Source organism: Schistocerca serialis, chromosome 1 (assembly GCF_023864345.2).
Source record: "Schistocerca serialis cubense isolate TAMUIC-IGC-003099 chromosome 1, iqSchSeri2.2, whole genome shotgun sequence".
Classification (NCBI taxonomy): Eukaryota; Metazoa; Arthropoda; class Insecta; order Orthoptera; family Acrididae; genus Schistocerca; species Schistocerca serialis.
In genome coordinates this window covers 1,039,138,360-1,039,164,556 of record NC_064638.1, presented here as the reverse complement: position 1 = coordinate 1,039,164,556, position 26,197 = coordinate 1,039,138,360, and the positions used below count along the sequence as shown (strand labels likewise).

At 39.3% G+C, this 26,197-nt stretch overlaps 1 protein-coding gene across 5 annotated transcripts in view; it reads right to left on the bottom strand.

Moving 5' to 3' along the window:
- Positions 1–26,197, bottom strand: part of LOC126414524 (serine/threonine-protein phosphatase 6 regulatory subunit 3) — a 191,317-nt gene that overhangs the window by 11,604 nt on the left and 153,516 nt on the right. For 4 of the 5 annotated variants that reach the window (XM_050083356.1, XM_050083352.1, XM_050083354.1 and 1 more), the window contains 5 exons: positions 18,805–18,911; positions 16,096–16,413; positions 6,236–6,332; positions 6,055–6,141; positions 3,086–3,325 (listed from right to left, as the gene is read on the bottom strand). In XM_050083356.1, the coding sequence (XP_049939313.1) occupies positions 3,086–3,325; positions 6,055–6,141; positions 6,236–6,332; positions 16,096–16,413; positions 18,805–18,911 (849 nt within the window). The remainder of the gene's footprint in view (positions 1–3,085; positions 3,326–6,054; positions 6,142–6,235; positions 6,333–16,095; positions 16,414–18,804; positions 18,912–26,197) is intronic. The other variant, XM_050083353.1, reaches the window with a different exon arrangement.

Sequence of the window (26,197 nt, the reverse complement as noted above, 5' to 3'; positions counted from 1 at the left end):
ATGGAATACACCCAGACAAAATTTTTTGCTTACCAGAAATTCTTTTTGTGGAAGACATTGTACTATAAAATATTTTGCGTGAGCTGTATGCGACAGCTTATATGTATTTAAAAATATTGTATTATTCTGTCAAAAGCAAGTTTCAATAACGTGATCATTTTCAGTCAATGATGTCTTACTGTTCCACTGGTCACCTTGTCATGCCACTAAGGACAAACTGTGTATGTCTTAACATTACTGTTTGCATTAGATATTACTGCTAACAAGTGATTATTGACGTATGCCTTGTAAGCTTCACTGCTGAAGAAAAACTTCATCGACTGAAGATGGTCATCGATTAAAAGCAACTTCTGTTGGAATACAATGGCAGTTTTTAAATATTGTACTAAATCATTTGATATATTATTGCAAAAGATGTTTCAAACACATGTAGCCATAAATATCTGCATTCTGCACTTCCTCAGTAGTTTCATTTATGATTCTTGTTTAGGGATAGCCTTCCAATGTGCTGACTACAGCTACCGTAATTGTTGGAAATGAAGAAACGATGGGAGGGAAGGAGGCAGAGTAAAGAACGTAAGAGAGGAAGAGTGATCAAGGGAAGTGGGAGAGGCTTGCAAAGAAGAGGACAGCTGTACGATGTGTGTTAAGAAAGGGCGACAGGGAACACACATACAAGGTGGATGAGAAAGGCTAGCATGACACTCATGTACAAAGTGGACAAGAAAGGGTCATGGGACACATATGTAATGAGGAAGTTCTTTATGACTGATAATTCTCCTATTAATGACTTCACTAAAGATATCAATTGAAGAGGCCAGATCTTTGAATGACTAACAATACTGTCCGGTTTTCGAATGTGCATAAAATATTACCTAGGTTTCTGCACTGAATGTCTGATTTGAGATTTTACCTTTGAAAATAAAAATAATGTTATGAGCTGTAGAATGAAATTTTCAATCTGCAGCACAGTGTGTACTGATATGAAACTTCCTGGCAAATTAAAACTGTGTGCTGAAATGAGGCTAACTCGGACGTTGAAGACAGATCATGAGTCTTTCTTGGGTAGCTCAGCCAGTAGAGCACTTGCCCTACAAAGGCAAAGGTCCCAAGATCGAAACTTAGTCTGGCAGATAGCTTTTATCTGCCAGGAAGTCTCATATCAGCGCCACACTCCACTGAAGAGTGAAAATTTGATCGTGGAAACATCCCCCTAGGCTGTGGGTAAGCCATGTCTCTGCAATGTCCTTTCTCCCAGGAGTTTCAGAGGAGAGCTGCTCAGAAGTTAGGAAGGTAGGAGATGGGGTACTGATGGAAATAGAGCTGTGAAGACGGGTCCCGAGTTGGGTTTAGGTAACTCAGTAGATAGAGAGAAAGACAAAGGTCCCAAGTTCGAGTCTTGGTCATGCACACAGTTTTAATCTGCCACGAAATTTAACATTATGAACTGTTTACTCTTCAGATCCTGACGTCTCGTCCAGAGCTATGTTGGACATTTTTGGAGCACCTCCAGAATGTCCAGCACAGCTCTGGACAAAACATGAGCCAAAAAGTTACTTCAACCACAGTCATACAGCACAGAACAGCTATGACATCTGGTCGAGAAAGTCTTCACAGTATGTTTACCTGTTTCTTGTATCTTTCCCCATTTTAAATACAATGTATACTAAATGTATATTGCATTTTGGTTTCCTCATTAGCAGAGTTACATATCTTTAAGAAACTTGTTCTGTATTTTAAAGTCTTCTTCAGCCTTAGTTGTCCTCATTTTGAGTTGAGATTGTTGGAAGGTCAGGGGTGGTGGTGGTGGTGGTGGTGGTGGTGGTGGTGGTGGTGGTGGTGAGGAGGGTGCCTTTCAGCATTATAGTTAAACAGCATACATTGCTGGAACTGTTCAGTTGTTAGTGAGTATTTTTGTTATAACTTATTTCACTGTCAGTTGGCAAACCTAATACATATATTTTTTTAATTTCTCCCGAGAGATTCCCATCAAGAGAGATTTTTTGGTGGAGGGAAGACGTGACATGATGGACATAGGAAAATTCTGTTTGCGACCACATAACATTCGAATTTCCTGGCAGCCGCGCCAAGCGACACCACTGAACAGGCTCTGCTTAAATGAAAGCAGCACAATGTTTGCTGCTATGGAGTCTCTGGAGTCAAGACAAGACATCACGACATTGAACAGGTGACCGAGCCCTTGATTGCAGCTGAGTGAGAGCAATGACCTTGTCTGCTGATCAAGTTGGAAGTGTTGCTGAATGTGCTGGCGTCCCGGCACCAACTATGCCATCAGCAGTGCTGAAATACGTACCAGCTATTTGCGAGTAGCTTTTGGTGGCAGTTTTCTTATCGATAACAGTTGCTGATGGCAACACAAACCAATGCGTGTCACTTGTAATTTGAAGAAAATTTGTTTTAAAGATTTTTTTGTCAGTGACACTTTATTTTATTGTATTTTTCATTCGGTCATGGTGCCTGAGAATTCGTGTGCAATTTTTTTCTACTAAATACCGCAAACCAACCAATTTCTTCCACTTCTCTGCCACTCTGCAATAATTTATGCAGATTTATCTTAGTTAATTCAAACTCTTTCTTTTAACCTGTGGTTCAAAGCATAAATCTTTCCTTGCAGCACAGTATGCTTACCTTTCTCATGACAGAGTTAAAAGTCAAGGGGGACAAAGTTGTAAGTCAGAAGCTAGTAGATAGGATTCCAAGAACGTTGCGTATCAGAAGAGAATGTGGTTGGTTGGTTGGTTTGGGGAAGGAGACCAGACAGTGTGGTCATCGGTCTCATCGGATTAGGGAAGGATGGGGAAGGAAGGCGGCCGTGCCCTTTCAGAGGAACCATCCCGGCATTTGCCTGGAGTGATTTAGGGAAATCACGGAAAACCTAAATCAGGATGGCCAGACGCGGGATTGAACCGTCGTCCTCCCGAATGCGAGTCCAGTATCTAACCACTGCGCCACCCCGCTCGGTGGAAGAGAATGTGTTTCAGGTGACATGTTACTCTTATAAACTGTGTCCATCACCTATTCAATTTATGTTTGATTTTAAAACAAATTAGAAGTGATTACTCACATGGGCAATGCAGCAGCTACCTCCACTTCCACAGGGATGTTTGGATCTATTGGTCCATTCTCTGCAACTAATAGTTCAGTATTTGGCAAGAGCACGTGTTGTTGTTCTTCAGTTTGTTTACTGCTGCTCGCACTATTATTCACAATGGTAGATGTATTCTCACTGCCAGCTGAACTGCTATTGCAGTCACTACTATCACAGGCTGAGGGGACTGTCATCAGGCCCTGGGCTGATAAGAATCTGAAATTGTAAAAGCTTATTGTTCACAAACCTTTATGAACTACTCATTAATTTTCACATGTTAAAAAAAATCAATAATACAGTTGAAGCAATTAAGTCGCTGTCGCGACACATCCACAGCGACAGTAGCACCTGCTGATGGACCTCTTGTAACTACAGGTATTTCACAATGAGCCAAAAATTATGGATAATGGAGGAAAACTAGACAGTGGCAACAAGGAAAAACAATAACCTACAGTATTTATCTGGGTATTCGATAACCCTGAATATATAAGACAATCCCTTAATTAAAGAGACTCTTTGACAAAATATTATTTTTAACTACTCAAAATGACAAACCGTTTCACTGATTTCAATTATGTGGCTAAAAGAGTTAACACTATTTCTGGATAAACTTAAGCCATTTATTGATTATCTGCATGTTGACAAAACAGGGAGAAATAATTTTTTTAAAAAAAAGGTGTGTATTAATTTTTATCTCCAATTCTTCCTCTGTTTACTATTTAAGGCAGTTGGTCTGTGGTATTACTATTCACAATCATCATCATCATCATCGTCATGATCAGTACCATTATCTGGTATGATATTTTCAATTAACCAACGAGAGGTGAGAAAAAAGTCAATGTATTTCTATATACAAGCATCAGTGAAATTTATAATCTCAGCTTTTACAAATATTGGCAGTTTCTTCTGAATATGTCGCAGTTTACAAGATACTTGGTGTGGAACCTCACAGCATCACTGGAATTGCTGTGAATGAAACAATCATCTATGAAATTTATGATCTTGGTTGTCACAAATATTTCGCTATTTCTTCCAAAAAATTTTGCGATTTTTGAGGTTCTGCTCCCCCTGTCCTAGAACTGGATAAATATGGCATCCTGTATTTCAGAACAATGTGCACAACAAAATGTAATGGATCCATATAAAATTCCATGTCATGAGCTAAATCATGCTAAAATTATTCAATGAAATGTGTGTTACAAGTACTGATGGGATCACCAAATTGTTCCAAACAATTTTTTTGAAGATAGGAAGTTATAACCAGTAACAAAACCTGCGAAAAGGAAGAAGAGTTTACAGAACACAGCAGTGAAAATACACAATTCTCAGACAAGTTGTTCCCGTTGTGTATAATCTAAAAAAAATGAAGAAAGCCACAACATATCTGACACCAATGAAAGCAGTCAATGATAAGAAAAACTACATTTTGACATAGTCACAGGAGTGTACATTTAGGCATCTCCGTGTGTGTGTGTGTGTGTGTGTGTGTGTGTGTGTGTGTGTGTGTGTGTGTGTGCGCGCGTGCATGCGCGCCTTTTACTAGAAAAAGAGCAAGAGCGCGAAAGGTAGTGTGAATAATGTTTCCTGATGGACGGTCCTACACTCCACACCCAAGTTTGCTACAGGTAAGTAGTTGCCTTTCCCTTATTTTATGTACATGAAAAACCAATACTTTGAGATGAAAACAAATCATCAACTGGCAAGAAGGATAAAATACTTGAAGTAGCTACAGAAAGGAATGAAAAAGTAACTGAAAGTGCACTAAGAGGAGACAGAAAAGGGATGATTACAAAGCTATAAGGAAGCTACAAAAGGTGTTGAATTTCAATAGAGAAATTATGAAATAGGAAAAAGATGTAACACGAGGTTGGGTGGGGGTGGGGGGCGTGGGATAGGGGATTTGAAAGAGTGAAGGTAAGTTCATAAATGAGTATATTATTTCAGACATGAACAAATTAAATTTTTAACAATTATTTGGAACTGTTACATTTTCACTGATACAAGAAATTTTATGGCTGCCTTAAGCAACATGGCATTCCAGTTTTCAAAACAATATTAAGTATGTGTAAGAATAACGACCCTTCCCCCCCCCCCCCCCTCCCCCCCCCCCTCCCTCTCTCTCTCTCTCTCTCTCTCTCTCTCTCTCTCTCTCTCTCTCTCTCTAGCATTGCTGAATCCACTTCTCTTGTCTCCATAACAACAAATCACCACAGTGATGCATTATTGAATCATAAGACTTTAGCACTACTTTAACATAAAAGAAGAGATGAGTTTCAAAACATCATCCATGCAAAGAATGAGTGTTCGACATTTTATGAACTGTTCCCATCGATGGCATAAATGACTAAGCAACTGCTCAGCTGGACAAGGAGTGTGGCAAGAAATGTCATCAAGCTGGTTGAAGGATCCCTGGTTTCTTGCAGTGAAGGAAATTTGACTCAGGATGGTAAGACAGGGATCTGAACTCAGCTGCTTCTAAATTAGAATAGTCCACTTGCAACAACTATGCCATCTCACCCAAAGAAATTGTGTGCAGATGAAATGGTAGATACTTTGTTAAACCAAATACATTTAATGTGAGAGACCAAAATTATATGCAGTGAAACTGTGATGTTCCCCCATCTTATGTACTGACACCCCAATTGTTTGTGCTCACTCTGATATTGAAAACGTGATGGCTAAACCAGTCCTAAAAATGGTATTTGCTTATCCACCATTAATACTGACGATTGGATTTTTGTCTCTCACTACAGTAAAAATTCAGGTTAAAAACTACATGGATTTTCTGCAGTTAATTCTTGTGGAACTAAATTTTTATTGTTCTTCTTTTCCTTTTCCAAGATTATCAGAAACAATATTTATACAATTCCCATAACATATAATAAAGTCACTTATGTTCTCCATTTTAAAAAACCTTAGAAATATCAATGCATTCAATAACGTACATGTACCTGTAGTTGTCCATTAACAGCTGAGCATCATTTTCTAAGGATGAGCTGCAATTTGCATTATCATCTGATTTTGGAAGAGATCTGTAACAAAAGGAAAAAGTAAATAAAAATAACAAACGGATACAATTCACATTATTTTATATTAATGAAATCAATTTTTTTATCATATTATTACCCAGTGGGTTCACAGGCATTTGTTTCCAATGCGTTCAAATGTTCATTCAATTTATTAATTCCCATAGCACCAAGCTTGCCTGCTAAGTCAGTCACAGCTGAAAGATAAAGAAGAAATGTAAAACTCTTCAAAATTAATTAACCTTGAAGTACACATGCACGCACGCACACACACACACACACACACACACACACACACACACACACACAAACACACTATTATCAACAGCTTAAGAAAAAGGTGACTAGTAAAAATGACTAATTTGACTTGAAGTAAGAATTTTATGAGATACAATAAATAAATGTAATTCCATTGAGAAATACTGGAAAACCTATAGCATAGCAACTTTTCCAATACTAACAACAATTACAATTTACTAAAGTGTGCCTCTCTAGAGAGAATTAATAGAAGGGAGCAACTGATCAAGAATTCTACACATATGGGGGTAATTGTAAAAATACAAAATTAAGTAAAAAGAAAGAATGTTTTCTCCTCTTAAGCTGGGAGCCTCAATACATATTTGTGTGAAATTAGTGTCTGCACTACATACCTGGCAGCTGCAGTCTCACTAGTGAAACAACTTCTCTGCTGTCTGTTGAAGACTAGTACTAACACATCTGTTGTTTATGGATATCTGGGTTAAGATCTTAGTTTGGAAGTGAGTGAATTGGAAGGTATGATGAACTGGAGAAAAAAATGGTATGTGTATATATTTCACAGGCTGCTCTATATTACTGTCCATAACACATTTGTTCATTAAGGCAATGAAAAGATAAAGAAAGATACACACACAAATTTCATATGTAGTCTCTTAACAGAACTGCCAGAAACTCATAGGAAGAGAAGGCAGGGTAAGACTTGGTTTCAGAGATTGCTCTGAAGCAGGCATTGGTGACCTGCGAGCCTGATTTGCATACTTACGTAAGCTCGCAGGCCAGCCACTTCGTCACATAAGTGACACGACAGCAATGCTCCTAGTGCATGGAGTCAAAACCATAGCATCCGTGACAACATTCTCTGCTCGCACATGACCAAATAGGCTGTAACTTCGCACTCAGACTGTAAAAGTGAAAGGGGGGCAGAGCGGGGGGAGGGGGGGGGGGGTGCCCCCAGGTGGAGTACAGTGCCCCCCCCCCCCCCCCCCCACATTTCTTTTGGTGGTCGCATCTGGCCCACAGGCCACTGGTTGCCTACCCACGCTCTGGAGTACAACAAACCAAAAATTTCTTTTATGTTGTAATGTATGAGGGTTAAAACTTATTTACTTACAACTTATATAAAATAGAAACTTTGATACAAAGTTTTACCATTCTTCAAAGCAACCACCAGCATTGTGTATAACCCATTGCCAGCAATGTGGAAATCTTAGGATACCCTTAGCAGCGCCAGTTCTATTGATAGCTTCATGGAGCATTCTATTGCCCAACAAATCTCTATAGTAGTTCTGAAGCGAATGCCACAAAGTGCTATCTGCAATTTGGTAATCAAGTTGAAGTCCTGGTAGTGTGGTGGGTGGTACAGCAATTCCCAGCCCCACCAATCAAACAAATCAGTCACAACTTGCACCATATGCATCCCAAGCATTGTCCTGTAAAATGATTGGCAGGTCTTGCTGGAAGTGTCACGCTTCTTTCTCTACGCTGCTCATTTTTTGAACACAACTTGTAGCCAACTTGGAGGAAAGCCTATTTTACACAAGGACATTGGGTTGTGACCCTAGTTGCATGCAAATGGTTAGACAGACATGGCTACACCAATGTACATTACAGTTTCATTATTTTCTGGCTGCCTTGGTCATGTGTGAAATGAAAGTTTTGGCAGCTGCATGAGTTGTGGTGGAGTTATACTTGTTTGAATGGGATTGCTGCACAAAAAAAGAAATAAGAAACATGTTTGGGTCTGTGAAAGGATAAAGGAAAGACATCAGCTTGGTTGCTCAATGACCTAGCTGAATGTCACCAGAACAGTTCACGTTTCTTCTACACGGAGTTAATAATGGAATAAGGAACAAAGATGTCATGTATGAACCATTGTAGCCAGAACTGCTACAATATGCTGTTTTTGTTGGTGATAACGCATTTCTGTTAGCACCAATAATTATTAACATTAAAAGCAATAATAATTACTAAAAAGAGAATGGTTTGCAATCACGGCAACATTTCAAATTTGAACAAATGTGTTGCAGTTTGTGATGTTTGAAATAAACGAATATTGAATAAAGAATTCAGCTTTCCTGATTTGTGTAGACTTTCCTTCTGTCAACACTCTTTCTTAAGCAGAATAGTCCAACTCGAATCAATGGCTTTTAGTCTTCACAGCCAGATGTTTTGCTTGCCTGTATTTCTTAATTCATTTGTGTATGTGCTCCTGATTTAATGAATTTTGCCCTGCAGCTCAGTTACTGTCAACCGATCTATGTTCAGAACATGTATGACAGTCTCAAGTAAGCACAGCAACATGTTGCTGCTTGTTTTTGTAATTAAAATCATTGAAATCCCACAAACACCTAAGCAAGGCATAGATAACCAAAAAGCGAACATTATCCTCCATTCTCCACTTCATATTTCATTATGTTTACACACTGTTGACACACCTAACCTCAAGACTTGTGTGACTAGTGTCACGTAAGCTGCAACAAGCTGAAAGGGTTTAGTTTCACTGAGTTGCACAAGCACAGTGGTCAGTAGAGCATTTGTGTGCAAACTAGTGTCGTCGTGTGAACTAGGTTAAAGAAGTAGTGGCACTTTCTGCAAGACCCGTCGGAAAAAATTTTGGACGGAGGTTATGCGCAAGTGCAGAAACTATTGGATTATACAACTTCCTTCATTATATATAGTGTGTGTGAAACCTAGATTTGTTTTATTGTAACTTCAAAATTGTTTTCTTTTGTGTCACTATTTGGAGACTTCAGACACACTAAAGAAAACAGCTCCACACAACAAAACTGCTTTGAGAATGATAGCACAGGTAATTACGTTAGGTGAACAAGCAGTCTGCACTGGTCACCTACCTACATGTTATACTTCTTGGTACACCTAGAGGGCAGCGTATCTCCAACTTACCACTACAGACAATCGTAAGATTCAGTAAGTTTTTTTAATCCTTCCTACACTATCTTTTAAATAGTATGCTTTCCATCTTAATTTCTCTATGGCATTCCTCCTCATTTTTGTATTCCTCATGGACCTACATAAGAGCTACTTCTTCTCTGTTACTGCACCTTTCCCTCTTACACAGAATGAATTACACAGACAGAAGAAATGATCTTACAATATCAGGAAACAAATCGCATTGATACGCAAACAATGCACACCATCGTCGTCGTCATCATCATCATCAATACATCAAACCATTTATGCGAAAGTTGTGGGATTATAGATAGCTAAAGAATGTGAGTAGATCCTGGAGAAGAAAGAGAAAAGCAAGTGTATGCAATATTCAGATCAAATTGGGAAGTAGTGTGTAACACTTATTACGCTACACAGTGCAACAGTTAAGTCACACTTAGACTATAGGCATCTGTCTCTACATGCTCTAGCTGATTAAATACAACAGAAAAGTTCTACAAGTACACACTGGAGCAATGAAACAGATACCTAGTGATGCAGTTTTGATGGATGCATTAAAATTATCATTTTCATACTGCAGATAAGTATTTGGTGGTAAATTAAGTAACAATTACCTCTCTGAAACACTACACAACTTGTCCATTCAATGCCTAACAACCTGCTACTGAGTAAAGAAGATCAAGTCAACAGACTGTAGAAGCACTGGATATGAACTCGTGTATTCACAACAATGAGATCATTACATAATGAGTTTAAAACTTGACCATATATGTAACAAACATACAATTTGCGTTATACAAATTTCCCCTTACGACAATGACAGAAGAGAAGTATCAATCTTCAAGATACTCACATATGCAGAAATAGCATTAGAAAATACAATCATGATAATTTTTTGAGCAAGGACAGAAGCTTTTGGGAGTTATAAGGGAACAATAAACTATTGGAAATAGTTGGTACTCATAAGGTAGAAGGCAAAAAGCAATATTCAAGATTAGGAAAAGATAAAGCAACTATGAAAAAAAGTTGTGTAGGAAAATCACAGGAAGCACAACACTCAAATGTCACACTTGAATATTCGAAGAAAACTGGCCAGATACACGGTGCAAACGCCGTCTGCATTAAAGAATATCACTATAGAATACGTACAATCAGATTTCTCGTGACAACAACAGTACTCAAACCACTAACTTAATCTTGGATCAACAATCAACATTTTTTACTGAACAGGTATGTTCGATATGCCAATTTACTCTTGTGACAAAGAGGAAGACGTAAACCATTTCTTGTTCACATCTAGAATATGTCACTGACACTTTTGGGAAACAGGTGTTCAGAGTTTTGTACACTTACTGAATATGATACAAGAACGTCAGCTATCAGGCAGCAGCATTAGGACAACCACCTAAGTTGGCAGACTATAAGTTTGCCCATACTGTGTTCAAATCCATTCACTTTTTACTCCAAATTCTTCACCAAACAGTTATCATTACAATGAATTATTTCTTCAGAAACAATAAGAATGAAAGTTGCAGTGGTATATTGGGGGTGATGCATAATTAAGAATTATAATGAAATTAATATTTTTTTCAAGTCATTTATGCACATATTGCGGTGAAGTCATATTGGGTTATAAGTGCCTTGTAATGCATACTTTTACCGCAAAGTCAAAAATTTTCAGAAGCTACTGGACGTGCTTATATATTTTTGTAGGGCCAAAGGGAAGTATCTCGCTACTGCATCAGTTGGCAGTAGCATTTTTCATATCTAAGTCTGTACTGTAACTGTGCAAAAGATTAGGAAAACCACTGGCCCATTAAGTGTTTTCATCTTTCGCCTTTCTGAAAATGTGAGTCACCACGTGGCAGCATGGTGACCAAAACTTTGTTTCAATTACATTCAGCCATTCTCTGAAAAATTTAAAGGAGCAGAAAATGGTAACAGAACAAGCACTGAAATAGGTGCAATAAGGAAGAAAGGTCAGTACCACCGTATCAGCTAAGCTTGATGGAGAAAAATTTGCAATTCTGGAACCAAAATGTACTGGCAGAAGTATGCTTTATTAATTACAAGGTAACAAGTTAATCCACGGGATAACTGAATGAGCATTGAATACCTGTTAGTTAATTCATCGGATGATTAAATGAGCAATGAATAACCATTAGATGGTAAAACATAACTTTCCAAACTCTATGTAAAAAATACAATGAAGAATTTGAATGTTGTAAAGACCTCCACTGATCAAAACCCTGAATATTATCAATACACTAAAGATACACGGTGCAAATATAGTTTTACAAAGGAAAGAAGCTTTCATGTTGCAGTAAAATGTAGAGTACAAAGAAATTTCCTGACAAAACAATGCAGAAGAATGGAACTAACTTTATAGACAATGAGAGATAGATATTGATAGATCAACGCTTTGAGATGGATGGAGTCATTACTGAATTGTGCAGTTGGTAAGATTATTGTCTGGGTAAAAGGGCTGGGATTTGAGTTACTTTTCTGAATCACTTTTCTTTAAACTTTAAGTATGCTCTTATACAGACAGAGGATTTACATACACAAATTTTTTCCATCCTCCACAGTACAAGATACAAGCGTAATTTTTTTTTAAATGCTAATTTGAGCCAACATAAAAATTAAAACTGGAGCAAATTTTGGTCGTAGGTATGACTAACCACCACCACCACCACCACCACGATAAGACCCTGAATGTCACACAATGTTAACCAGATGCTCCGATATCCTCTGCTGGTAGCATCATTGCACGTAGAATGGAGCAGCATATAGTTAATTGAACCACTATTTCATTCTAGTAGTTCCACAACAGGGCTGAGAGAGAGAGAGAGAGAGAGAGAGAGAGAGAGAGAGAGAGAGACTTCTGTTTTTACAGCAATATTAAGAAGAATAGAAAAACTGTAGGCTTACAGTCATTGATTGATGTTCCACACACTGGAGGCAAACTAACTATGAAGCACCTTTTACTGGAATGCAACAACTTGCATGGGTTGACAGAAAGCACTGAAATATGAAAATATGGACGGTGAAGATTGCCAACTAGCAAGAGTGAACCATTACAACTGTTTCAGAAGACTTCTGGAAATTCTGCAATAAAGTAAAATATCCTAATATATTTCTATCACCAACTGCAGAAGAAATTCTTAATTAATTTTAATGCAGCAACTACTGGGACAAAAAAAAGGAAAGGATATGTTAAAATACCTATCCTGTATCTACAATAATGATCATTATTAAGTAAAATAACACATGTAATACTGCTCTATATAATGCAAAGTGCTAATCAAATAATTTTACAAAAACTACCAATTTATTTGTGAAGACTTGTTGTACAACGCACAGCTGAAAGTATAGCATAGAAAATTCCAAAAATGTCATGTCTTCAATTCAGTAGTTCCCATTATGTACGGAACCATAGGAGGTGACTGCTAGTTTTATGTCATCTCTCTTTTATAGAAAAAAGGAAATCATCTAGTGTGTCTGCCCCATAGCACTTTAAGTGTGAGCAACTGTCTTAATTTTCAAACTGTATTAATATTATGTTTAGGAATCACCATCATCATTATAAACTTTTATAGTTTCAAATTTTATTTGTCTACCATTTTGTTTTCCCTGATTATTTTTATTAAAATTTGTTTTCTTATACAGGATACTTCAAAAAGAATATATGTATTTTGAATGCATATACTTATTAAACTGTGAGAAATACAACTATGAAAGTTGGGACACACGTTCACAAATATCTCAATTTTAGACTACAAATGTTCAATATGTCCTCTACCAGCGACACAAACAATGTTACATTGATACTCAAGTTCCTCCCATACTTGAGTAAGCATGTTCATCATCACTGATGTTATGGCAGTACAGATCCTGCTGTTCGTCTCTCCTTGGTTCTGAGGCAGTGTTGATGCACCGAGTCCTTAATGTAATCCCACAAAAAGGAGTCACAGGGTGTCATATCTGGAAACCATGGAGGCCATCTGAGAAGTGCTAATTTACCGGCTGTTTGATGACCAATCCAGTGGCTCAGTAGTGTTTCATTCAGATATTCGCATACATGGCAACTGCAGTGAGGGGTTGCCCTGTCTTGTTGAAAAATGAAGCTGTTCTTATTCAACCTCAGAAACAACCAGTTTTGTATTGTAGCCAGACATAGCTGATTGTTAACCATGTTTCCATCAAAGAGGAAAGGGCTATAAACAGATCAGTGGGATATCGCAAAACACATTTTGGGTGAATCTTGTATGTGTTCAGTGTGTGCATGTGGGTTCTGCAATCCACAAATTGGAACACTGTGTTTGTTTACTATCCACTCAGGTGGAAAGTTGCTTCATCACTGAATACTATGCATTGTGCAAAATTTGTACCTTTGTCAATAGCTTTCTGAAGCTCGCCAGAAAATGCTTCACATTTGCATTTGTCTTCGTGACGTACAGCCTGTAACAGCTGAGCCTTTAACAGCTGTAACTTGTATGGCTTCATAATCAATGGAGATCTCAAAACATGCCAAATTAATGCTGTAAGCAGTTTTAACTCCTACCTGCAAAGTGAGTTGATTTTGTAGGATTACGCTGGAAAGAATTTTGAATATGTGTGACATTTTTGTCAGAAACACAAGGGCAGTCAGGACTTTCCTCTTTACACACACAACCTGTGTCTACAAACTGTCGATACCATCTGCGAATATTTCATGCATTTGGAAGACCCGTTTGGAACCTCAAACACGAAACATCTTTGCGCTGTAATCATGGAATTCACAAACTTGAGAAAACAAAATTCTCTCTGCTGCGGAGTAGCCATTTTGCAACCTGTGACAGTAACCAAGCAAACAGAAGACAGCCGACGTCTAGCATCAATGAATATAAACTAGATAATGTATTTGTTCCTCCAATAACCAATCTCTGGTGCAACAATCGATAGCTTTGACAACATAATACTTTTTAATACATATATTATTTTTGAAACACCCTGAATATATTACTCCTTGCTTTGCGGTTGCACTTTTATCAGGGAAGGGGAACACTTTCCTTACACAGTATACGATGTCTTTACACAATTCCAAAGTTTTCCCAATCCTTTGTTTATTTTAGTCTTCTCTCACAACTGATTATCACATTTCCTTAAGACAGCTCCATCTTTTGTTTCATTCATTGTGGGCCTTGAGAAAAGACCACTTGTTCCCATTAATAATTCTCCTAACTGATTGAAAATTATTTTTTACTAATCTCAGCTCAGATAAAGCTCTGATTATTGTCAATCAACGAAGGGAGGAAAAAAAGACATGTACCAAAGATACATGAGGGATGTTCCCTATTGATTTACACACTATTTTTTCCCCATCATTCATGGTGCACGATCTGACATATCACTACAGTTGGAAGTACGTAGTGCTGTAGCCTAACCATCGGTGGCAGGACCACTGCTAGAAATGTAATTTAATTCCTGCATAGCATAGCCCCTTTTCCCATCTGCTGTCATTACACAAGCAGACAACACACAGTGTGAACATAAAGGACAGCACTGGACAACATGGTTTCTGTGGAAGAAGGGTGCAAACACTGTGGATATTCACAGGCACTTGGTCGCAGTGTGTGAGGGGGTGCACAGTCACAAAAAAACATGTACAACTGGGCTGATAGCTAGAAAAGTAGACACATATCAATGGAAAAAGCAAATAGTTCTGGAATTAAATTTACTGAGTAACACGAGGCAACATATCAGAAGTGAAAAAGCATATTCAAGAGAATACTCAACACCACATCACGAAACTGAAGGGAACTACAGGATTTGCCAGAAGTACTCTGCACTGCGCAGTACCTCAAGCTCGGGAAGGTCTTCGACAGGTGAGTTCCCAAATCAGCGAATGCAGCACAAACAGCACAAGAATGTGCATGCAGTGATCTCCTTCAATAACATAGCCAGGATCCAGGTTTCATGTCCAAAATAGTGATAAACGACAGGACTACGCTCCACTACAATGAGCAGGAAACCAAAGCCCAATCAATGCAATGGAAGCATATAGGAAGCAACCCCCTACCCCCTCTACCCACAGAAGCAGTTCCGTACAGTGTCTTCAGTGGGAAGACACATGGCCTTAGTTTTCTGGGATAAGGACTGAGAATTCTTCATTGACTGGCTGGAACCACCATTAAAAGCATGTTAGCTGTATTTGGAGACACTCTGGCAACTGTACCCTGCAGTTCAAAATAAATGGCCAGGAAAGTGAGTGAAAGAAATGCTCTCCCAACATAACATCAGTTGCCCCCATACGAATCACACAACTACAGCTGCCATCAATGACATGGGATTCTAGGTATTGTCACATCCACCATATTCAATGACTTGGCCCATTCTGATTACCACCTATTCACAGCTATGAAGAAACCTCTACACAGACATCATTTCATAGACACTTAGGAATTGCAAGTAGCTGTGCTGCAGTGGATGCGACAGACTCCAAAAAAGTAATAATAGGAAAGCCTACAGGAGTTACCACATCAGCAGTTCAAGTGTGTGCATCTCAATGGAGACTATGCTGAGAAAATGCACGTATCTACCAAGGCACAGAGGTTCTTTGTGTGTGTGTGTGTGTGTGTGTGTGTGTGTGTGTGTGTGTGTGTGTGTGAAATGCTCCTTGCAGCTTGATAACCTATAACATGATATTCCAGCAATCCAGCCATACAAGGAAAGAAACAAAACACAGATATTTCTAATCATAAACAAGTATGTTCTATACAATCAACAGGACATAATCAAGTATTTAATTACACTCAGACTTGTGTGTGTTGCCTCCATCTTCATCTGTTTTCTGCATGCCTGATTCAAACTTATGGCCTTCATTCACTTCTGATGTTCCAAAATTGGCTTCAAAATCTGCAAAGCCTGCAGAACCAAAATCTGCCCAGCCTTGATCGGCCACTGCCACACCACCAGAGTTACCACTGTTACCACTGTTGCCCCATGGATTTTCTGCATCTTCCACTGGGGCAATATCTTTGAAGAACACTGAATCTTCTGGTACTGCTGCAATGTCTTCAATGAAAGTTGTATCATCTGATGACCCCTTGATGTGTGCCACATCCCAAGCTGAAAATGCATTAAGACTAATTTTATTCACATCTAAAATTTTCTTTTTTACAACTGCAACAATAACAAAGGCCAAAGACTTGGGCCGGTTAATAATGATAAAAATTTTGAAATTTCAGTTACTGAACTAGCAAGCATGATACCTACAGGATTACTGCACATTCTCTTACAAACTGATGTGGGATTCCTCACAACAAAACAAAAGTCTGAAAAAAACAGATGTCTGAAATCCCTTTGTTTTTCTTTATTCAGGAATTACTGTAAACAACATCCTGAATTTTAACTAACAGATAAAAAAAAGCGATTCATCAAAACTACTGGGCAAACAGCTGTACTCTTAGAAATATGTCAACAGTTCGCTACAGGCAATGTCTTGTAGTTTCATACTATTCTAAAAGAAGACGTTAGGGAATTCAAACATAAATACAGCTAGAACGAACATCAAAGTAAAGTTAACATAATTACTTAAATACTACAATGTATTTATTAGACAAACACAAAAAAGATGGAACACTGACCAAGGAGCCCGCCAATGCAAGCACGCACGCACACACACACACACACACACACACACACACACACACACACACACACACACACACAGAGAGAGAGAGAGAGAGAGAGAGAGAGAGAGAGAGAGAGAGAGAAAGGAGCAGAGTTGGGAGATTACAGAGTGAGTGTACATGCATTATAAACTCATGAAGATATACAGTGTGCTCAAAAAAAGTACTGAATACTCTCAGACTTGATAGTACTCATTGATACAAGGACAATAAGTAAACATGGGTCCAGAAATGCATAATTTTTGCAATAAACCTGGGTGTACATTCACGACAACGCACCCCTCTACTTTCCAGCATAAGGAATGACACACCCTCGCAATATACCCCGTTGTTGTGCCTGCTTGCACTCACTCACTGATGACGTGACCCTGTAGTGTCTGCACATTGTTGATTGGGGTAGTGGGAACCAACTCCTTCAAGTGTCCCCATAACCAGAAGTCTAGGGGATTGAGGTCTAGGGAACAAGCAGGTCGAGGTGTGGGGATCCCGACCAATCCAGCAGCCCTGAAATATCTCCATCAGATGTCCGTGCAAATTGTGATTAAAGTGTGCTGGTGCGCCATCATGCTTGAATCATATTTGTATTTTTTTGCTGCAATGGCACAGCCTCCAGCAAGGTACGCAATACATTAATGAGAAAGTCCAGATAATGTGCCCCTGTTAACCTTTATTGTAGCACATATGGTCCTATTAACCTATCACCAAGTACACCTGCCCATACGTTGATTGAGAATCGGTGCTGATGCCCTCTTTCCCGAATTGCTTGGGGATTTACATCTATCCATACATGCTGGTAATGGAAATGCACAACACCATCTCTTGTGAACCCTGCCTCATCGGTAAATAAATTCTTGGATGTGAACAGTGGATCTGCGGCACACTTCTGCAACATCCACTGACAGAGCCACCATCTGACATGATGGTACTGTGGCCCTAGGGCCGCAACATGCTGCAGATGATATGAGTACAGTAATTATTCATGAAGTACACTCCAGATAAGAGAGTGAGACATGCCTTCTGCTGCTGCTAATCATCACACACTGGTCACAGGAGTTTCTTCCACTGAATGTAGCACACGCTTCTCCTTCTCAGGCGTGCAGGCTGTGTGGCATCTTCCACTGTCAGTCTTCAAAGGTGCAAGGGTACCTGTGTCCCTCAGACACTGGAAAAGTCAATTCGGCATTTTTCAGTGTAGAGGGCATGGGCTTGCAAGATACGTAGATTTGCTAAACCATAGCAGAATATCACACCGACCGCTTCAGTTGTTGAGTAGTAAGCTTCCATTACTACCAAGCGGTGGAAGAGAGAAAATGTAAATGTACTACCACCATTTGTATATACATACAGCACACCAACAGTAAACACGTAAGTGAATCCTCATTTGGAAGAGCACCTAGGGTTGACAGTACTGTACAATGAAACACAAAAACACGATGAAAACTAACTTGGCCAACAATACAACTCGAACCAAACAACTGACTGCAGACCACCTAACGGTAGGTAGAGTACTGTGAGTAAGACATCATAACATCCTGCCGACACATTTGACAAAGCGCTAATGCAACGACTGTACTAATATCCACAACCAAGCATCATGCAGCCCTTCCTATAAACACATTTAACTTGCAAAGTATGCCTTTCCAGACCCATGTTTATTGGACTTATTTTACTTGTTTTCATGAGCACCACCACATCTCAAAGTATTCAACACTTTTTCTTTGAACATCCAGTATAATTTATGTGCAATAATATATTTGATTTGTAACAGAAAATGGAAAAACACTCCATCTTAAGCACCAAATACAAAAACCAAAATAAAAAAACTCACGATCAGTTGAGTCTATCTCCATGTGGAGTATCTCTGTACCATCAATTGTTCCCCTTTCTTCTTCATCTGAGCTGTTCCCTGTACCTTCATCTTCATTTTGCCATGTGCTGTAGGATAATTTTTTTAAAATCACAAACAGTCTAAAAAAAACAGTAATCTTTCAAGTGAACACATCTACACATAAGTTAAGTTACTCCTTAACTGATCAAGACAGAAATGATCTATTCATACCAAATGCAATCATGAGTAAGTTTTATGTATCCAATACAATCATAAGTTTTATATTCCTGGAGTTTTTTTATCAGTTAGACAATGTTTGCATATCTTTATGTACTTTGAGAAAATTCACTGTTTACAAATCATGCATACCTCAAAAATAATTCTTACATTGTACAGAATGGGTATCTTACCTGCTATGCTCAGATATTATGAATATTACTAATGTATTCTGTATGTGAATGAATGTCACCTTCTACAAACTGTTTTGGTGAGCCTTTCATTGGTGACACTAACTTTGCCGAAACTAGTCTTAGTCTTAACCCAAATCATCATGTACTTCTATACAAAAGAGAGATATGTACAAAAATCCTCACGCTTCTCACATGTTTCTACTATGTATTACGCTTCCTCCAAGGCCACTATTAAGTGCTGTCATCTTATGTCTGAAGGTTATTGAAGGGTATCTACAATCAGTGTATTTTTAAAATCTTGAAACTGTACCATTTTTACTTTTTTCTCGTGAATAATATTGATGACACATGTTGAATCTTGATGAAAATATACCTTGGAAATATTCTGTTAATCAGTACAATGAAAAATCAGTCCAAAGTTGCAAGCATGCTGGATGTTCGCAAATATTCTGTTACAGAGTTTAAAGTGAAATTGATCACAAGAAGCCCAAAAGAAGCTAGGACTTAAACTGTTAGATCTCAGAATGCACGGTAATATGTGGTAGAAGCCAGGGTATTGTGTGTGTTACCTCAACCAGATGTGTCTGAAGAACCCAATTAACAAAATTAATTAAATATTTCTAGTAAGTAAAATGCATACTTAACTGATGGAAGTTTGCTGTAGTATGAGAATGGACCTACTGGAACAAATGAATCTGAGCCAACAAATACTGAGACAGTGATGAGACAACATATGTCAGGATTAGAATTCTTCACATAAATGTTGCAGAGCAAATCATAGTGATGAAGGCAGATTGGGCAGAAATAATAATTTTTGACCTGTATGATCCAATTTTCATTGTTTTTGATATTGTGAGAAATTCCTCAGTAAACTCTTTCCTGTACTATACTACTGTACTATATTACTTACAGAGAGATCAGTATTGACTTTGCATTTGAAACGTAACCAGAAATTTCCACTGCTGGTATTGCAGTTCAATGGCTTTTAAATTTTCCAAATACGATTACTAGTTTTAGAGTAATTACAATATTTAAAACAAAGGATTTATCTGCTTTGAACTTTAAACCAATTGCTATCTTATCTGGAACTCTGTGATTTTATACTCACATATGGAAATACATCATGATAGACATCAGTATAAAGGGGACACAGACAAAATGCAGTTTTCTTCTGTCTGTGTCCTTTACCTGTGTCAAGTGCTGCTTAGTTTGAAAAAGTAAACTACTTTTACAAATCAAGAGAAACTAGATATGCAACTTATTTACAGAGAATGTAGAGGGAACGCAAAGAGAACAGTAGTGTTGTACATGTAAAGGTACTGTGTCCAACATGAATGACAATTCAGCAAGTGTGCAAAAAATTGTTATTGGACGGACACTCAAATACTACGCATAAGATAATGAGCAAACCTGCAATAAGGAGAGTGAATGAAACTACTGTTGCTCACAATCAATGTGTTAGTTACAGAGAAATTCTGAATACGTCTGAAGTAAGTCAGCACAGTGTTGCTCAAATTTGTGCACCAACAGCTTTTATTCATATCATGCTTCACGTGACTCTAAAACTAACCAGTGGGACTACAGAAGCCATACGGAATTCTGTCATTCAGTTGTGATGCGAGACCCTGATGGGAGGTTTTTTTTTTTTTTCGAAGGAGGCTATTAACTGATGATCCTGTGCAAGCTTCTTCATCTCCCAGTACCTACTTACAGCCTACATCCTTCCGAATCTGCTTAGTGTATTCATCTCTTGGTCTCCCTCTACGATTTTTACCCTCCACGCTGCCCTCCAATACTAAATTGGTGATTCCTCGATGTCTCAGAACATGTCCTACCAACCGATCCCTTCTTCTAGTCAAGTTGTGCCACAAGCTCCTCTTCTGCCCAATTCTATTCAATACGTCCTCATTAGTTATGTGATCTACCCATCTAATCTTCAGCATTCTTCTGTACCACCACATTTCGAAAGCTTCTATTCTCTTCTTGTCTAAACTATTTATCATTCACGTTTCACTTCCACACATGGCTACACTCCATACAAATATTTTCAGTAAGTTAGATGCAAGATGCACCAAGGCGTGGATCGTGAACTGGAGGTCCCTTCCCGGTAGGTTTGAACAAAATGTAAGTGTTGCGGATGACGTTACCTTTATAAATCATGGAAAGCTGACAAGTTATGTTGCACCAACACCCTTCCTAGAGGGCTTCATAATCTATGGGCAGACTGGCCAGCCTGCCACCTGCGCTGCACAATTCAGAAGTGCGGGCCAGCAAAGTGCTGACATGACATGATGCAAGCCACCAGCCCAGTGCAGTTGAGTGCTGGATTACATCATGGTACGCTGCCTTCGCCTCTCCAAGAGTTCAGAAATGGTGCCCTGTCATAACAGAACCTGCCCAAGCTAACATAAATACTAACAGTACCTGTTACCAACTATTGCTTACACCAAGAACAACTACACGCTACCTGCTGACATAATGTCGGTCATCCAGTCTCGTCTCCAATTGGCTGCTGCCTCCATTAGAGACTTGTCTATGGAACACATGCAGATTTGATGTTGGTGTGGGCCAGGAACTAGTGCCATTTGTCTGAGGCCTTCCACAGGCTCCCATCAACCAACTCCTGGGCACCGCCTGCATCTACATAAGACACTCCACAAGCCAAAGTATGGCAATGTGGTGGAGGGTACCCTGTGCCACTACTAATCATCATTCCCTTTCCCATTCTACTCTCGTAGTTTATCTTTGTGGTCCTTATGCGCAATGCATGTTGGCAGCTGTAGAATCGTTCAGCAGTAAACTTCAAATGACAGTTCTCTAAATGTTCTCAATAATGTTCCTCAAAAAGAACATCGCCTTCTCTCCAGGGATTCCCATTTCAGTTCCCAAAGCATCACTGCAACACTTACACTTTGTTCAAACCTACTGGGAAGGGACCTCCAGTTCATGATCCACGCCTTGGTGCATCTTGCATCTGACTTACTGCTGGCTAGTCAGTGCTGCCTTCACACCTAAGAGCATGGCTGGCCATAATATTATCCTGCTGTCATTGTAAGCCAGACATCAGCGAGAGCATTCTGTGACCATCGTGTCCCATGCCTGTTGCTAGTCAGGCATTTTAGTGTGACAGACACATTGCTGCCCAGGGTCCATGCACACCATCAAGATACCATCTACAGCAGTTGTATCAATTCCCCTGAATAAAATATGTGGTTCATATTAGTGAGTTTATGGTTCCACAACAGCCAGAGAACTGGCTCTTTGCACCTCCCATAAAAGCTATCATTCTGAGACTTCATCTTGGGATTCAATGTTGTTAACAACTCACAGATCATCTTGGCTCCATAACAGAAATAAGCATTATTGGGCTGCTGAAAACTTGCACTGGCAGCGATGAATCTGCGCTGGCAGCAATAAACTGTGACCAACTCCCCAGAGTTGGAGCCTGTGTCTGCCCCTGAAGCTCGAAAGGCATATCAAGAGAGTTCATGATCATTTGTAAAAACTTAAATGGCGACACCAAAACAAATCATTCTGGAGTGAGAATTGTGTGCTACCATTCTCTCTATTTCCATTGGTGAAGTTATTAAAGTGGAATTTTACACAGATGATTTCTGTGGTGCTCAAGAAGGTGTGTGTGTGTGTGGGGGGAGGGGGGGGGGGGCGTTACGGGGGAGGGGGTGGTGGCGGCGGCTGACATTAACAAACCAATCAAATTGGAAATGACCATATAATGCAGTGAAAGGTGAACAATAAAAACTTTTTTGGGTTAATTTAAATTATGGTCCATAGATGCTAGAAACTTTTTAAACAATCTAACAAACATCAACAACTTTTATTTCATTCTATGCAATATTTCGGTCTTAAGTAAGTAAATTTATAGTGTTGTGCAACACTGACAAAAAATCTTTACAGTAACACAGTCTATTAAAGCCTGTTCAATCAAACTGTCATAGAGAGTAAATTTTCTTAATGATGGCAAGCTGCAGGGACTGATACCTGAGAGGAGAAAGAGCAAAATAGGTCATACAGACATATGGTTAGAAAGGCATTCCAGGGGAGATATACCTGATTGAAGGTGTAAGTGTAGGTGCCGGTTTCAGTGACTGAAAGCACACATCAGAACACACCAGGCTAGTGGGAATTCAGCTTGTACTAGTGTTTTAATGCCACACACTGTCCATGAGAACGGAGCACTCACACATCGATACTAGTGTGTTCTTATGACCTTTTTTTTGCTTTTTATCCTCTCATAGATTGCGGTCTCATTTTTTCTCCATTTCATGGAAGAACCCTCCACAGGTGAGCATGACTGGCATAAGGTGAGAAAATGTACTATTGTACTGAGAATAAACCAAGAAATTGATAGTTGCAGAAAGTCACAGAGCAGTTTCAGGAACTTTTGAGGGATCAAATTAAATTAGATGAGGAGTAACCAGAAAAATTGATTGTTGCCACCTCTGTCATGACCAGGGCGAGTGGTTGGTGGAAGTGACTTAGTAGCACTTAGAAGCCAGTAGTTCAGCACCCTTGACATGTGAGCAGAGGGGGTAGAGAGTGTTTGTCTGGCTTCAGGCTGATGTGTAGTCAAGAAAACATCATTGATTAAACACACATCTCATTAGTGAAAACACTACACAATTAAAGCAATGCTCTGGGTCGGAAATGCCCCTCTGGGCATTTTCTAAAGGCAGCAGTTGAAGAAGTGCCAAAGTAGGCAGGTGGCTGCAGCTTCCAGCAGTCTATGGTGACACCAGCTACTAAACAGGAATGCTGACACGAGGTCGTGTGTTTGGCAACTGGACTTAGCTTATCAACTGAAGACAGTTCACACTAGAAGGCATGGAATCCTGCCGTAGAGGAAAACTGCTCTCAGCAGTATTGTTTGACCTCGCAGGCAGAGGCAAACAGCAACAGCATGCCCACAGATAAAGGTGACTGTGTGGCCATCGGTCCCAATCACGAACAGTAGTTCTACAGGGCAGGAGGTTGACAGTGACTGGCAGTACACCCCAAGGTGGCCCACTGGCTGGAAGACAGTAAGTGCACAACATTGGACTTGGAGCTAGCAGTGGGCCTGCAGTCAGTGGAAGCCAAGTGGTGGCAGCTTGTAGATTCATGTCAACCTGTAGAATGACGTGGACTTCTAGACGCTTGTGGTTGCCACACTGCATGCCTCTATCTAAAAATGAGGGGTACTGATACAAGTTTGGCACCTACTTTTTTTACCAAGGTATCAATTCCTGTCATATAACCCGAACAGAGCCTATAGCTTGGGCATGACGTAATCAGGCCACTATGCTGTAGTGGCAGCTATCTTTCTGCTGTGTCATCATTATGACACTGGTCCATAGGCTGACCTGGCAATGTGGTAATCACCTTAAATCATGGTGACAGTTTTTATCACATTAGTGGGCAATTCCTGACCTAACTGTGTTTGGTTGGCTCCAGTCTGACTCACTTCCATGGTCGTGTTGTCATTTTATCAGTCACTCCAAAAAATAGAGCTGGCACTGCTCTTTGACAGATCCAGTCACAGCACCTCAGCTCATGGTAATTTTGCAAAAACTCTACATACATCCTATAAATCACTTATTGTGTACAGTACATTCATCTTTTCCCTCACAATAATAATGAGGTTACTACAAGGTTCATTTGCTGCGTACTTAACCTCAAACGCATTCCCATGTTCAACTCATTGGGTTTTCTCCTTTTCACACATGACCATTATTTCATCAAATTACTACTTAAAAACTAGCAAAGCAATATTACCAGTCTTTACTCTCGACTCTACCCCTAAAAACTACTTATCAATAAATAGATTTACTCACTAAGCTTCTTATGCTGATCAAGCAGCACCTATACCCAATTTCACTTGACTATTCCTTATGGGCTGTGGGTAATCAAGTCCAATGCCTGTAGCTATAAGTTTGCTTACTTTCCTCATTTTGCTTCCATAAACATTCTCAGTCGATCCTTCACTAGCAAATTAAAAAATAGTGCTGGGAAACTATTTCCCTCTTAACAAATTTCCTTAACATATTGCCTTTCCACAGTAAATCGGTCTATTAAGTTCACCTCTTATATTCATCATTTCCTCCTGTCCATCTGGTGGCTTCTTTACTTGTTGCTTTGATACATCTCAGAACTTTGTCTATGCAACTGTACCTATCCTTACATTTTCCCAGAAACAACTATGCTCACCACAGAAGGTACTACCACATACAATATATTGACAGACAGTTGCACTTATTTCCCCTCACTGTACTACTGATTATCACTGGTGACAGCTTCCCCTAGCTGGAACAGTGTTACTCCAAGTTTTGCCATGCTTTACCTCCAGTGTGTACTGTTTTCTAAGTGTCATCACCTAAGCCCAGATTTGTATGCAAAATCAAATGGCAAAATATGCTTGCAAATATGCACTAAAAATTCATGAAATATGCAAAAAGAACATTAAAAATAAAAATGGTTTGATTAAAAAGCATAGTCATCAGTTCATCACAAATTAATTATTTGTACTTAATTACTGTAGAAAAGTATTGCACTGCTTTAATCTAAATCTTAATGGGTTACAGTCTTTGGTTCCTTTTACCCAGCATTAGGTCAGAGTGGAACATTCCCCGGCCTTTCCATTATTCTTCTTCTATGATTGTTTTGCTCTAGTCCAGATTCTTCCTCCTTAAACTGGTCTTTATAGAGCCAATCCAGCTTGCTCTAGGTCTCCCTCTTGTCCTCAAACTTGGCCTCCATCATTTTTGGTAATCTTCCTTTCCAATTCTCCTTACATGTCCAAACCATTGCAACTTCTTGTTCTCCTCTCTTCTGTTCATTGTCCAGGTATCCTATGGATACGCCAGCATGGGTGTGAAGTACGTCTTGCATGAGCATTTCCTTACACTTCGTTGGCACCTTTCTTCTCCAAACCAAGCCCCCCACACACCGCTGAAATGCATTCCTGTCGTACTCTTGCTAATTTCTGC